Here is a 16,193-nt window from a genome sequence, read left to right as displayed (position 1 = left end):
AGGCCTTGATATTTTGGAAAAGTTATGGAATAGAGTTAAATTTGGGTCGATATACAGGAGGCATCATAATGCGGCAGAGAAAATATGGACTTCAGAATCAGACACCTCTGGATTGGAAGCTTGACTTTGATACTTTCTAATTGTTGTGAACTTGGCAAGAAATATAATTTCCATAGAGACTCAGTTCTGTTATATGTAAATGGACATAATAGTATCTTACTCGTAGGGCTATTTTAGTTTTAAAAGGTGAAAATGGCTAAAAGGATAAAAAAGTACAAATTTCCAGTTATAAAAACAGATTCAAGGATGTACAGTACAGCATATAGAATATGCCCAATATTACTGTAATAACTAGTTATGGTGCCAGGTGGGTACCGGACTTATTGGAGTGATCACTTTGTAAGTCATGTAATTGCCTAACCACTGTGTTGTACACTTAAAACTAATACAATATTGAATGTCAATTATAATAAAAATTAAAGTTAATACATATGAATTTAAAGTGCCTTATATCTGGATGAAAAACAATGGGTGATGAATTTATGTTAATTTTTCCAATGAGAGTGAAAAGGGTTATCATGAATTTTTAATATGCTCGACAGAGTAAAATTTGGGGAAAAGTACTCAGATTTAAGGGTTGCCAGGAACCTCTTATAACTAGGAGTGGCTTTTGATGGAAATAACTTCTTGATGAAAGAAATCTAAGAAATATTCAATAAGTGCCTGCCATGTGCAAATGTATGTAAACATATATATATTCTTCCTAAATTTTCAAAAATGAGTGTCTTCCAACAGGCCGAAGATGTCCCAAGAAAAAGGTATATTTCTTAATAATTTACAATTGAGTGGTTCTTGGTGAATTTTAAATAGAGTTTCATTCTTCTGTATGGTTTTGGAAGCACGAGAGTTTTGATGCTTAAATATTTTATTTGGAAGAAGAGACTTCTATTTATGATAAACACTCAAAAAAGGAGAGAACTGATTCTGTTCCAAGTCAAAGAAATCAAACACTGATTTCAGGCTCCATTAATACACTCATTGGCCCAATGTTTGGAAGCCCTGCCATCTATAAAAATATGTAATTGTGTTTTATGGAGATTGAACTGAATACCGAGAACAATTTTATTTTATTTATTCTAACACTGCTTTCCTTAATTATGTGTATGATTTTTAACTTTGCTTTGCTTAATTATAATGTGTGCAAAGCGCTTAAAGTAAGAGAAGTAATATGTTCAGATCATTGAGCATCTTAATTGTACACTATCAATAAAATGAATTACTGGATTAATTGCAGCATTCATAAGTGTTGTTGGTAAGTACCAGTCTACGTCTGAGTCCCCATAATTTCAAGGTCTCATTTCAGCATAGAAAAATACTTCTAATTTAAGTAGTTAGAAAATAAAGCCCAAGGCCTCATAGCTTTTCAGTTTCCAAAGTTATTATTGCCTCTGTGTCACCGGTTATCATTTTCACACTGGCAACGAATGTGTGTACGTGTCAGGCCAGATCACTCCATCTGCTCTGAAAGTTTTGACGCAAGAGCTTCTCTATCCAGGTCAGTTTAGAAATTATTTTTCTTTTACTCCTGGCATAGTTGATGTATATAATTCTTAAAGTAGCATGCTAGGCCTGCTGCTGAGTCTGTGGGAGGTTCCTTTTCTTTGTGTAGGAGTTTTATGTAAAATCTCATCTTAATATCAGGTCTTTGAAGGAGTCTCAATAATTGGGGTCTAAGAAGAAAGTAAACAGAAGTTCACTCCTATAGCGCTGCCTGGTTTGCTCTCTCTCCTCCTCTCTCTTTCTCTCTCTTTTCCCTTCCTCCTTTTATTCCCTTTTGCCTCCCTTTTTCTCTGCCCCCACCCCCAGTCCCCACCTTTCTGGATTTGGGGCAGTATTGCTCTTCTCAGGCATAAAATCATTGCCAACTTTCCCTCCCTTTCACAAATTCTTTATGAAGCAGAGAAAGGTAACTTTACAGTAGGTGAAAGCTTGGCAGAGAAGTGGTCCAAGTCAACACTACCAATCACAAGACAAACAAATATTTTCTTGATATTACTCATTGAAAAGGACACAACATCGATTCTGTGGTATCCTGACAGAAATGCATAACCGGGACTTATTTATGAGCAAACATTAGATAAACTACAAAATAACTAGCTTGTAATCTTCAAAAGTGTCCAGGTCATGGAAGTCAAGGACAGACTAAGGAACTGACTTTCTGCATTAAAGAGACATGCCAATTCAAGGCAGTGCCGGGAACCTCATTGAGCTGGAGGCAAAAGGAGAGCTCTAAAGGCCACATAAAACAAGTGGTAACCTTTGAATATGTACACTATAGATTAGATCAGGAGTTGGCAAACTATACGTGGCCCTCGTTGCTGATTTGCTTAGCCAAATACTTTGCAGTGCCTTCAGAGTCTACATGGGGACTTCTTTTCTGCTGTTGTAAAAGGAGATCAGAGCTCAGGCTCTGGGTAATCCTAACTGCCCTCCTTTTCTCTCCCACCTACTCACTGCCCTGGAATTTTCCACTCCTTGCCCCACATACATTGGGTTATGGATGGCAGATGGCAGAGAAAACAGAGTGAGAACAATTTCCTAAATGATAACTTTAAATGGCAGTGTAAAGACATCTTAAAAATAGGCTGAATTTGTGAACGCCATAGTCTGCATGGGCCCAATTAAATTGTGCCAGGACAGCATACGTAGGATACGTGGAGCTAAGGAAAACCTTGACTGTTAAGGGTTTCACTCTACCCTTTTCATGGCAACGATGAGTCATTTAAACTGGACATGTCCTCAGTGATGCATCGTCTTCACTAGGAAGCTTTTTCTAACCTCAGAGGTTGTGTGGATGGCCCCATCGATTGGGGCTAACTCATTAGGTGACTATTAGGCAGCCATTACTAAATATAACAAAAGAACTTTAAAGAGATGGAAAAATGTTCTCAATATATTTTGTTTGATGGCAAAAATGATATGTGTAGTTGATATAAATGTTTCAGAAGATAGAGGCAAAAGTGTATAAAAGGATTGAAAAGACTATCTTTTGGTGATGGGATTACACTAAAATTTTATTTTTGTGTGTATGTTCCAGTCTTTTAAAAATGTGCATTATTAAAGGAAAAAATTAAAATGGAAAAAGAAAGAACATTGCTGCCTCAGGAGTTATTTCCATCACTAAACTGTGAACCCCTAGAAGGAACGCACCGTGTCTTGGTCGTCCCTGATTCCGCACCCTCCGGCATGGTGCCTGGCGCAATTCGTGTACCGTCAAGATGCATGAAGCTGAAATGTACTTCTGCTAGTTTCATAACTTCTTTCAGAAGTTTTATAATCATAAGCAATCGCTTAGAAAGTTTATGATGGACAGTTCAACCCCCAACCCATCCCTTTACCCTCACCCCACTCTCCAAAAGCGATCGTTTAAAATTATTTATTTTAACCTTGTTAGGATTATCACCCATACTTTAGACAAAATGATTTTACTTCCAAAGCTTGACTTACAATTTTTAGATAACACGTAAAGACACCCTGACACAAAAGGTGACAACTCAGCTCACTGCTACCCACCTTCTCATCCCACACTTGATGGTTATGCTATTTAGGTCACCTATTATAATTTTAAAAGTTAAAATTAATATTAAAGACATGCATTGAGAAAATTCGACAAATACTAAATTCATAGCTCATTGGGATTTTTCCAAGTGAACAGAGCTACGGAGTAACCCTTCCACCCCCCAGTGACTAGACAGGATGTTATTATCAGCACCGCGGGGCCTCCCTAGAGTCCCCTTCACAGCCACTAAGCAGCGCCCTCCTCAAAGATAACCACAGTTAGGGGTTGTGGTGCAATCAATAAGCTTTGTCTAGTTTTGAACTTTCTCTAAACACAATCACACAATGTGTGCTGTTTTGTGTCTGGCTGCTCTGCTCAGCATTGAGTTTGTAAGATTCATCCATGTGGTTGCAGATATAATAGTTCATTCTCATTACTGTATAGTACCCTTTGAATAATTATTTCACAATTTGCGTATTTATTGACCTATTCATGGGCATTGGCAGTTTGAGATTTTTATAACAATGCTTCAGTGGGTATCTATGTATATGTCTTTTGATATATTTGTGCATATATTTGTATTTCTGTTGGATATACACTTAGAAGTGAAATCGTTGAATCACAGAAGACAGGTATGTTCAGCCTGGGTAGATACTGATAGAGGTTTTGCACCCGTCTACAGTACAGGAGAAGGTAAGATGTTCCATATACTCTCAAACACTTAGGGCTGCCAGTGTTTTTAAGTTACATGCTGATGAACGTAAATGCTCTCTAATTCTGATCTTAATTTGCACGTCCCTCACAAATGTGTAGAGCACCTCTTTTATATGGTTACTGTCTGTTTGCGTGTGGAATTCTATTTTTTTACTACAAAAACTTTTAGTGAAAGTTATACTTTTAATATATAAGCGTGGGTGGACATAATTATGCTCTGTATGTTGCGTGTGTATTTTTTAAGGTAGGAATGTACATACCAGAACCTTACCAATGTTCTGATCACAGCGATGGCTGGTTATGGGCAATTTTTTTCCTTTCTGCTCAATTAAAAGTATTTTTAGAGTTAATATGTATAATTTCCCCTAATTTTAAAATTTTTATTCATTAAAAATATGTTATTTATTTATTTTTAGAGAGAGAGGAAAGGAGGGAGAAAGAGAAGGAGAGAAAGATCAATGTGTGGTTGTGTTTCATGCGTCCCCTACTGGGGACCAGGCCTGCAACCCAGGCACATACCCTGACTGGGAATTGAACTAGTTTCGCAGTCTGGTGCTCAATCCACTGAGCCACACCAGCCAGGGCAAAATTTTTATTCATTTTTAAATAGTGTGTTTTCACTGTTGCCCAGGAAGTCCATCAACTGCTTTGATTTAAGAATAGGGAAAATAATGGCTGGGTTCATGTTTAGTTTGTAATTCCATTTCAGTTTTCTAAGCAAACATTCAATTCTTTTCCTGTGTGGATGTGTTAAAAAATACTCATTGGGGTTTTTTTCCTTTCAAAATACTCTGGTTTTTTTTTTTTTTAGGTCGGAACTCCTCTTGAATTTTTACAAAAATCCTAAATATCATTTTATAGAACAAAAACACAAGTCTTCTTAAGAGATTAATATTGTCCTGCCAACAAACACCTTCAAAGAGGTGATGAATGTTCTCTGCAATCCCAGCTTCTCTTTAGATATTTATGTAATTGCAGTTGAGAAATTTTGCAAACCCTTTTCTAGATAGCTATGAAAGTGGAATTTTATTTTTTAAGTGCTTAAAAAAAGATCTTATGCATTTTGGGGTGGTCTGCTCTTGTTGATTTGTAAAAGTTCTTTATATATGCTAGATAAGAGATAAAGAGTCCTTTGTCAGATGTTTGCAACTATTTTCTCCTATCCAGTGGCTTGCCTCCTCACACTCTTAATAATTGCCTTTTGGTAAACAGAAGTTAAATTTAACAATCTTTCTTTTATGCTTAGGGCTTTTTGTTTCATGTTTAAGAAACCTTGTCAAATCCACAGTCATAAAAATACTCCCTTTTGCTACCTTTTAGAAGCTTTATTGTTTTCTTCTTCACATTTAGATCTAAATTTATCTAGAGTTAATTTTAATGTACAGTTTTTAGAGTTTAATGTTGACGTGACCCAGTCACATTTACTGAGAATATGATCATTTCCCTTTGCATTGCAGTGTCAGCTGTGTGTAAAGTGACCATATGTGCGTGGGCCTATTTCTGCACTATCTTCTCTTCCATTGGCCTATTTGTCCATTCCTGAGCCAGCACCAGACTTCGTTAATTACTGCAACTTTATAATACATCTCAGTATCTGTAACACAAATCCTCCAACTTTGTTGTTCTCAATGATTGCTTTTGACTAGTTTTAGTTCTGCATTTCTACTAATTTTTAGGAAAATCTTGTCATGGTTCAAACGCACACAAGTACACACAAGCACACATCTCCGGGGCTCTTTACTGGGATTGCACTGAATCTTTAGACTAATTGTGGTACAACTGGTATATTTATGATATTGAGTCTTGAAACCACGACCACTGCATATCCTTCCATTATTTTAAACAAGCTGTAAATTCTCTCGCTAATGTTCTGCAGTTTTCTCTGTAGTAGCATTGCCCATTTTAAAGATTTAATCCTACTCGTATATTTTTATAAGCTCTTTAAATATTTTATTTTATAATTATTAGTCATGCCACTTATAAGTGAGCACTGATTTTGCACCGGGATAATTTGCTCAATAAACATTTAACAAGTGACAAAGTGATGTTGCCTAATTATTTCTCTTATCTTTAGGCCTTGTGGCCAATACAGCTTTTACTTTCAGTGAATAGCAGGGAATACTTCGTCCCTTAACAGTTTATGATTCAGAACCACTGAAAATATAGTAGGTGGATCAATAGAGAATAAGCTCAATTATCTAACAGGCTCTTCTAATGTCAAATTAGGTTAAGGCTTAAGCATTTGAGCACTTCCAAAAAATTTCCATCAGGAGTAGAAGAAACATGGGCAAATATTAATTAAGTAGAGACTGTGTTTATTTGATAAATGCTTGTCATTTTGCTATGCTGAAAGATGGCTCATGAAGAAGAACGACAATTAGATGTCTTAAGACTGGGCATGAAACAGCCACCATAGGGTCTGGCACATTGTAACTCTTCAGAAAATTAGAATCCCTGTTCTCTGCTCCCCAGGCTGTTACTGCTCTGCATTAGCCAAGAGCCTGTTACAATTGCTGAGTCCCAACATGCCTCTTCAGCAGCTCTGCCACAAGCAGTTCTTCCAATCCCTGGCCCTTGTTTCTCCTTGCTTCCGAACTTCCTAACTGATTTGGCACTTAGCATTTACTGCCTGGTATTCTTAAAACTCCACATATTTCAGCCTCTCTCTTCCAAACTGGATCATAAGCTTCTTGAAGGAAGGTTAAAGACATGCTTTTTTGATTTCACTATTGACTGGATCACTCATGGCCTAGAGCCCCACTTACTCATTTCACATCTCCCATGCAAGGAAGCTGGTAGGAACCATTGTCTATTGTAAGGTTCAAAACTCAAAGTGACACCTGGGATCAACGCCCTTAGAGAACACAAATTAACAGGCTTTGGAGGGACAACTGTGGGGCCACAAATAATGACAGAACGTTGGTCTACGAAGAATGCTTACTCCATCTAGGTAGACATTCACATCCCCTACTACCCCATGACAGCAGTCTTATAATTCATTAATTGTCTACTTATGTATTTAAAGACAAAGGTATGTGTCTGGGTTCACACCTTGCCTCTGTGACTCACTGGTTGTAAAGCATTGAGAAAGTTATTTTATTTCTCCAAGCTTTAGTTTTGTCATCTGAAGAATGTGGATAATAAGAGAATTAATCCTGTATCAGGTAGGAGGTTCAGAAATCAGAATCATCCTAAATACTTCAACAGAGGGAATCTACTGTAGAGAGTTGGTTTCCCGGATGTTGGAAGGGTGAATGAGCAGAAACAGAGTAGAGAGGAAACATCGCTGTGATCACTATGGAAAGGAGCTTCTGCCCTTGGAGCTGGGTAAACAGAGGGAAGTGAGGTTATCAGAACACAGAAGCCCAGAGAAAGAGCTGTGAGGAGCCACAAGGAGCCAGGGCTCTCACTTTGGACATGGGGCACTCACAAGAGATGCAGGGGGTCTCTGAGAAGGCCCAATGACTCTGGGAGTGTCTGGGAAAGCTGAAGGCTGGAACCATTTGGGACTGTTTGACATGGCGCCCCCTATTGGCAGAAGTAACTGAAATCAGCTGGCAAGGAGGAGGTTTGCAGAGTCCCTAATGTCAGCATGCAAAGCCGAGTATAGAGGGCACATTTAGAGCTCAGAGGCAATAGTATAATAACTTGTCTATTTGATAAATGGGATAATACTAGCGCTGAAACGTTAGATTTGCTTTAAGAATTACTTAGAATATTGTTATTGAAGTATTTATCGCAGAGAACGTAGCCTAAAAGCAATTAATAGATGTTAACTATTATTATTGTAATGGTGTTTTTCATTGTTGTTTTTATTTTGAACTAACTGAGCTATCAGTCTTAACTTACTATATTAGTACTAATAAAATCTGATAAGATGGATTTGCTTGGGGCTATAAAACGGAGTTTCAAACATATACATGCAATTTAGACTCATGTCATTCACAAACACTGAGGGTACATAGCACAGAGAAAACACAAAGTCCCTGTCCTTTCTAAATCAACCACCAGGTAAATGGTTTCTTCTTCATCTGCCCAGAAAATGGAATTCTGTGACATCACAGACTTTCATTGCTCATCTCTATGTAAATTACAATGTTTGTCACTGATACTTTAACTAGTGCTTTTAGACTCTTCCAGTGGAACCCAGTATATCTCTGTTGTGTTTTAGGACAGAACAACAGTTTGGCAGACACCCGTGCCTTCTCCTGGTATAAGAGAATACTTTCCCTTACCACCAATCAGCATGGTGCAGATGGAGAAGATCTTTTCTGCATCGGTATTAGCAGAGACGTTCCCAAACCCAACGCTGGTGAGGCTGCTGAGGGTGAAGTACAGGGCTGCAATATAGGCACTTCGGATGGACGGGCCCCCCAAGGTATTGTTGCCATAGTACGGAGACTCCAGTCTCTTTCCCAACTCATGGAGCCAACCTGCAGTAGAAGAAAGAATGAGAATCCAAACCCATAAGGTAAAGTCCCATCATTCACACTCGGTGCTAATTATAACAAACATTTAGGGGGTGTACAAATTTGCTTAGGAGAAAGAAGTTAAAAGAAGATTAAAGGTAAGGAATTAGATTCCATTGCTTTAACAGCAAAAACATCACTTTTATGCAACTGTTATATATAACACACACAGCAGAGAAATATGCATTCAAGAGTGGATTGGTGGCCAAAGCTAAATAGGTGACTCTAACGCAAAAACTCCCTGTGCAGATTGGAAATAGCATTGCTATGCTCAGTCACTGTGTGGTATATTTCATTAGTGGTAAAGTTCATTTTTCAATTGGAATTTTAAAAAACAAAGGGGTCAAGTACATATTTTTAAACCCTACATGATGATAAATAGGAATCAACACAAGAATCCAGAATTCAGGCAGGTGAGGGGTTTTAATACTATTCTGTACAACCTTTCCCCACTTTGTTCACTTGGGCTGATATCTAGCCATCTTACAAGTATTAACTCACTTCGCCTTCCTAAGGAAGCCTCTTCTGCAATCTCATTCTACAATTTGAGGGTTGAGAAGGAAAACTGCACAAGTAATAGGTACCTATCAGAGTATTGGATGCCCCTCCCTGCCTATGTTTTATGATACTGGTGTATATATGTGTCAAAACTTGTCAAATTGAATGATTTAAATATATGCAGTTTATCACATGCCAATCACACTGTCATAAATCTGTAAAGCAGCAATATTAAAAAAGATGGGAAGCAGTAAGTATAATATTAATAATAATAGAATGGGAACACAACACAAAGACCACTTTAAAATCCTTTATTAGAAACATTTGCCTTTTAAGATTTTACATTTTAAGGCAACACCCTCACTCTTCCTCTATCTGTATGTCTTTGTGTTACAAAACATGGCGAAAGAAGGGGAAGGGTGAAGGCAGGTAACACATATAAAGGACCCACGGGCAAAGAAGGGGGTGGGCCGGAGGGTTGAATGTGGGAGGTAGGGATTGGGTAGGGCAGGGGAGAGTAATGGGGGGGAAATGGGGACGACTGTAACTGAACAACAATAATAAAAAACAAAACAAAACATGGTGCCAACTCAGCTCGACCTACAGAGTTCATAAGACTTTTGTTAAGTGGTGTTATTCAGTGACCACTACTTTTTAATAAACACTTCATTTAACGGCTCCCCAAGAAGAGATGAAAAATCATGACACCTTTTAAGTAGTAAAAATCATTACGGTTTTTAAGTAGTATCATTATCAGCAAAGGGTATAGATAATGGAATGGTGCTAGGTAATTAAAATGCAAATTTGAGACACTGGGAATTTCTTGAGGCCAAAGAGAAATGCTTAGTAGCAAGTACTGTGCCTTATTCATCCTGTGTCCCTAGAGAAGTGTTTCTCAGCTTTATGTTGCCTCAGAAACTTCTAGAGGGCTTGTTGAACAGAGCTAGCTAGCCAGGTCCCATCCCTGGAGTTTCTCACACAGTACAGAGGGAGTCTGGGAGACGGGCTGAGAATTTGCCTTCGTAATAGGTTCCCATACGATGCTGACGCTGCCGATTTAGGGGACCACACTTTGAAAACTGCTGCTCTAGAGCAATCATTCGCAATGTTGGCTGTAGCTAGAAAAGCCTTTAAAAAATACACTGCCCAGGTGCCACCTCCGTGAACTGAATCAAGACTGCCGGTGCCAAGCCCAGGTATGGGTATATTTTTTTAAGTTCCCCGGTGGACTCCAGCATGAAGACAGAATTTAGAACTGCTATTCCAGAACTCAGCGAAGCACCTGACGATAGCAGAATTTAATAAATATTATTTAAAAAAGTGAATGAATTAGTGAATGGATAAATGGTTCTTGGCCTCTGTGATAGTATGAGATAATGGGACAGTATGGGTGCAATGTAACAACACATGTGCATTTGTAAATTTGCACTAGATTTATTCACCAAGTATAATGACTTTTTGGGTGATAGAGAAAAATTATAAAATGTTGAGGTACACATTATAAAAGATGATGGCAGTTATACTGTCTGTAGAAGTTTTATAAAGGAATAAGCTCTATATTTGAACACAGATTTAAATATGGAATTTCCATTTAGAGGAAGTAGGAATGCCAACATCTTTCAGCTTCCCTTTGCTTATTTGTAAAACCGACTTCATTTAGCTTCACTTTTCTCATTGGTAAAAACAGAAGCTACTATTCAACTGGTAGGGCTGCAGTGGGATTCAATGAGATGCCACATGAAGAAAAGGCCAACCACCGTTACTGCCAGAGGGTTATTGCATAGTATCTCTTTCTCCCTCTTTCTTTTGTTACTTAAATTGGAACAGAGAAAGGTAAGACAAAACATGAGATCAGCAGTGAGTTACGATGGAAAAAGAAGGTGGTGACTAAATGTGCTCAGAAAAACCTCATGTGATACAAATTAGCATTTCTCACTAATAGAAATGAGGAGGCGCAAATCCAGGTGACAGTAGTTCTTAAAATTTGAGGAGTTTTACACCCATTTGTGAATCCGAAGGAAACATGGTCCTTTACTTAGAACAAAGTACATGTGGAAACATACGTGTGATTTGATATACATTTTAAGGCCTCCATCAGTCCTTTCATAAACGTTTGGAGACCCAGAGTAGGGAGCTCTGGTCTTGAATTTGAAGTGAGGGGATAGAGGAAGTGATAACATTTGATTGGTAACTTACATCTTCTATGGAAAAGATGTAGAAATGGAGATAACTTCTCCAAGATTAGTTAAAGAGATATCACTAAAGCAAATCCACTGTGCATATTAAAAATATTAATTGTGTAGGTACATGTATGGTAGGAAGAGAGTTAAGACATTTTTTCTACAGTAAAATCAAGAGGCAGAGATGACATTGGAATACATCGTTACACGCAGGATGGAGATTTCTGCAGAACAGTGCTGCTACACGCATTTGACCTACGTGTTGTCAGGTGCGAATAACCATAGGATGCTGAGTGGCTGAGCCTTGGGTGTTTCTCACGTGTCTTCTAAGTTGTGCTCTGAAAGGGTGTCATATCATTTCTGCTTCAGAAAGAAGTGATTAGGACTTTTTCCTTTGTCCCATATTGGTCATTCCTGCTCATCAGTGGGAGGTCTGAGCAGCTGAAAATGTTATTTTGCCCAGAGAATAAATATTGCATGACCTAATTTTTGTTTTAGTTGATGCATAGATGGGAAAAAGAAAACCACTGCTTCCTCTCAGCTGATCAGCTATAGAATTAGATCATGAATTAACAAGCGGATCCATCTGTTGATCTTGAATTGAAGTATTCTGACTTACGGAACCCAAACTTTTCTTATTTAAAAAATAAAAACAAACAAACACAACCAGTACATTTGGTTAAATTCCTTAATTGAACAAAAGTGAAATATTGAAGAATGTTTTTGAACCAAATCAGTTTTTATCTAATTTAATTTCCTTAATAAAATAGGATAAAATTTCATGTTAGGACATAGAGATAATATTCTCATTCAACCCTTGTTCACTTACATGCGTGTGAAACTGTCTCGGAAGTGATTCAGGGAGCAAAACGCAGGCGAGCAGCAGACCTGCTTTTGTTTGATGATTCTTTTCTGTCTAGCCGACTGTTCTATTTTCAGAAACATCTTGTTTTTTAGGAAGGGCTGCTACTAAACTGTGTTATAACTGATGGAGCAGAAGCAATAATGATGATTAAAAAATCTGGTAACATGGAAAGGAGGTAACACCCACAAATCCGGGGATTGGCTCTGTGGGCTAAATAAAACTTTTTCACAGACAGCTCATCTGAAATGAGAACACATGTTCCACCATCACAAGACACCATGTTGCTGTACTGTACAAAAGAAGCAATTTAACCAATTTGGAAACCAATCTTTTTTTATGCCCGAGAAACTCATCCGTAAATGAAGGGATGTCCTAGAACACTGTCTGCTTCTGCTCAGTTTTTTTCCTAAAGTACATTTGGAAGGAAAAAGCACACCCAGTATAAAGTAAAACCTAAATATACTGAATACACTGCCATCCGTAAATAACAAAAGCTATAAAATAATCCTGTCATTACGGAAATAGGTTAGATGAATAAAATAGAGTAGATTTGTGAAATAAATATCAATTTCCAAGACAGAATGACTCTTAATGATCATGCCTAGGAAGGCCTATAATTTAGCATAATTCAATCCATTGCACACTAATCTTGGGCTCAGTATTTTGCTTAATTATATACTTCACATGCTTTTATCTCTGACCGGGAGTTTCACATTATTTTACTCATTAGGTTTCCTACAATAATATACTCACTTTTACTGTGCATCCGTATGCACAGTTTCTACAGGTGTGATCTGCTTTATATAACAGAACTGTCCCTGAAAAGTTTAGTTTATATTAGCAGTTGGTAAATGACAGATATATTAGATTTAATGAGAGGAATAGAAGCATGTTGTTTAAGGAAAGCTCATGGTGAATCTCTTTGGTCATAAAAGACGTTTCAGTAATATGAAAACCCATTCAGTAAAATAGAAGCTTCTTAAATCAGATTTATAGGTGTGTGTAAAGTTGTGTTTGTATGAATAGAAAAAAGGAAGGATTGGCACATGCATAATCACATCTATAATTCTAAATGGCGTTTTACTTAATTTGGTATGAATGAACCATGTTGTAACAGGGTTTAGCTGGAAGCAAGAATAGAGCCCATGTTAGCATTTTCTTGTTACTAGGTTGTCATGCAGCTGGCATTTTAGTGAATTCTTCCCGTGTTCCAGACACCCTGCTAGGATGATACATCTTCCACCTCATTTATGTGCACTAACCCTATGGAATAGGTACAATTATCATCCATATTTTATTTCATTATTTCATTAATCATTACAACAATTTAGAAATTATTGTCCACATTTTAAAGATGAGAAAACTAAGGTTCAGAGAGATTAAGTTACTTGTTCAAAGTGGCAATGTCAGGGCTGTAACCCAGATCAGAGTGCTGTTAGAGACCAAGTTCTTGACCACTATATCATAGCGCTTCACATGCTGGCTTAACAGACCGCGATCACTGGTATCGCAGTATAAGTGAAAGCCTTTAAAAGCGAGGTGCCATTGAAGTGTTGGTTAGAGTAACTATCGTTAGGAAACAGTGGGGCACAGGGAAGGGGAGACAGCCAATGGAGTATGCTTAGTCAAGTTACCAGTGGAGGCAGTTGGAACTTAATGTCGCTGGGAACCTCTGGGACCAGTAAAGAACACACACCCTGTGGGAGCAGGGGAATATATGCACAAACCACCAGTCATCAATGATTGACTACTTCTCCCAGGAAGCATTAATTTCCCACCAGTGCCATTCCTACTCTTTAGCAGAAGAGCCTTCCACAGCTTGGGACAATGCCTCAGGCCCAGACACAGATCTTAGGAATGAGAGTCATACGGATTGAGGGGACTTGGTGAAGTACCAACAACATTTGCGACAGCAGCCAAAACTTAGGAAATGCCAAGTATTTTGCTAGGCTTTCATATAACATTATTTTCATCCAACTCCCACAGTAACTCTGGAATTTTTTATTTTGTTTTGTTTTAACTGATGGAGTCCCACAGAAAAGTTGAGAAATTCTCTCTCTTCTTTTAGAAACTGTTAGAACTGAGAGGCAACTCCATCGTCCATAACTCTCTTCAACATTTATGATCTGTTATATTATACTACACTGCTTGTAAAGAGGAAATCATTTAAAATTTTCATTTTAATCATGCTTATTGAAACCATTATTAATAAGTTTGCTTTTTCAGTGCCCACTTTTGCTTAGAGGGAGAGAATGTGACTCCAAAGCACAAACTGTATCAGAGAAAACAGAATCATTCAATTACATTCCACAATGTGGACATGGGATAACTGGTTATTTAGAATGTGAATATTACTTCAACAATGATTGAGACGTTTCTAATCACTGTTGGATTTACTAATATCTACACTCTACAGCACTGTCTCCATTTTATGGGATGTGACCGTGGATAAGACCAGACGGGCACAAGGCGGCAGCGGTACTTGATATGGACATGTTGATTGCACTGAGGGGGACGCACCAGTAAGCGTGAGGTCCCAGTTTGAACGGAAACGTCATTACTTAGAGTTCCCACTAATCTCACACTTAGATTCTCCCAAAGGAAGAAGTATCTTACATTCCTGAAATGGTATGACCCACTGTTGAGGTAAAAGTCTGGAGCAAAATAATTAATGATGAGTCAGTAGAGATGAGCCTTTGAGTAGAAGATAAGGGTCCTAATGTTAGTCTTGCCATCAATATTAAGTACATGTAGATCCTTTTTTTATCAAGTAGCCATTTTGGCCTTCCATTTTTTGAACTTGAACGTGACTTGATTCGACTGAATAATCTCTAGGTTCTTGTTCAGATCTAAAGTTTTACGAGATAAGATTTTGTAATGTTCCTTCACAAATGGTTGGGTTTTTTTTAAATTTTGTATTGTTATTCAATTACAGTTGTGTGCCTTTTCTCCCCATCCCTCCACCCCACCCCAGCCAAACCCCCACCTCTACCCTCCCCCTTGATTTGGTCCATGTGTCCTTTATAGTAGTTCCTGTAATCCCCTCTCCTCACTGTCCCCTCCCCACTCCGCCCTGCCCATTGTTAGATTGTTCTTAACTTCAATGTCTCTGGTTATGTTTTGTTTGCTTTTTTCTTCTGTTGATTTTATATGTTCCAGTTAAAGGTGAGATCATATGGTATTTGTCCCTCACCGTCTGGCTTATTTCACTTAACATAATGCTCTCCAGTTCCATCCATGCTGTTGCAAAGGGTATAAGCTCCTTCTTCCTGTCTGCTGGGTAGAATTCCATTGTGTAAATATACCATAGTTTTTGGATCCACTCGTTTGCTGATGGGCACTTCGGTTGCTTCCAGTACTTGGCTATTGTAAATTGTGCTGCTATGAACATTGGGGTGCACAGGTTCTTTTGGATTAAAAGCAAAATGTTTGTCTAATAACCCGATTCTGTGAATTCATCTTTATTTGATAAATCTTTGTTTGTTTTTAATTATTTGAGTGATGACCCCTCAGAAAATATTGATGGGATAGGATGGAAGGTTTTCACATTTGGACACATGTGTCACTTCTGCTCTATTTCCACGGAGGAACAATTTTTCAGAGGAAGAAATGTTATATGCTGTTAGCACTGTCCAGAAAAAAAGAAGTAGCAATTGTGCTAAAACCAGTCCAGAGGTTTGCCAGTTCTTTAAAATCTGCTTAAATTTGAAGTTTATATAATAGAAGCTTCCTGAATATCCATTACTAATGTATAGCCTTTCACTTAAGCAATAATTAATTGAAAGATTATACACTATTGCAAACTGCCAGAATAAGCCATCGTCATACATACCAAAAAACCAAAACAAAAATACACTAGAAAGATTGAGAAATGTGAAACAAGCCCCAAACACAGTTAAACAGCTAGT

The 16,193-nt window shown here is 37.9% G+C and overlaps 1 protein-coding gene across 1 annotated transcript in view; it reads right to left on the bottom strand.

Annotated features, from left to right (window-relative positions):
• Positions 1-16,193, bottom strand: part of KCNH8 (potassium voltage-gated channel subfamily H member 8) — a 278,542-nt gene that overhangs the window by 59,264 nt on the left and 203,085 nt on the right. Inside the window, exon 8 of the mRNA XM_024566106.4 lies at positions 8,509-8,706. Coding sequence (XP_024421874.2) covers positions 8,509-8,706 — 198 coding nt within the window. The remainder of the gene's footprint in view (positions 1-8,508; positions 8,707-16,193) is intronic.

The sequence above is a fragment of the Desmodus rotundus genome, chromosome 8 (genome assembly GCF_022682495.2).
Source record: "Desmodus rotundus isolate HL8 chromosome 8, HLdesRot8A.1, whole genome shotgun sequence".
NCBI lineage: Eukaryota > Metazoa > Chordata > Mammalia > Chiroptera > Phyllostomidae > Desmodus > Desmodus rotundus.
Note: the sequence above shows the minus strand (reverse complement) of the source record. Positions and strands in the feature narration are given on the sequence as shown.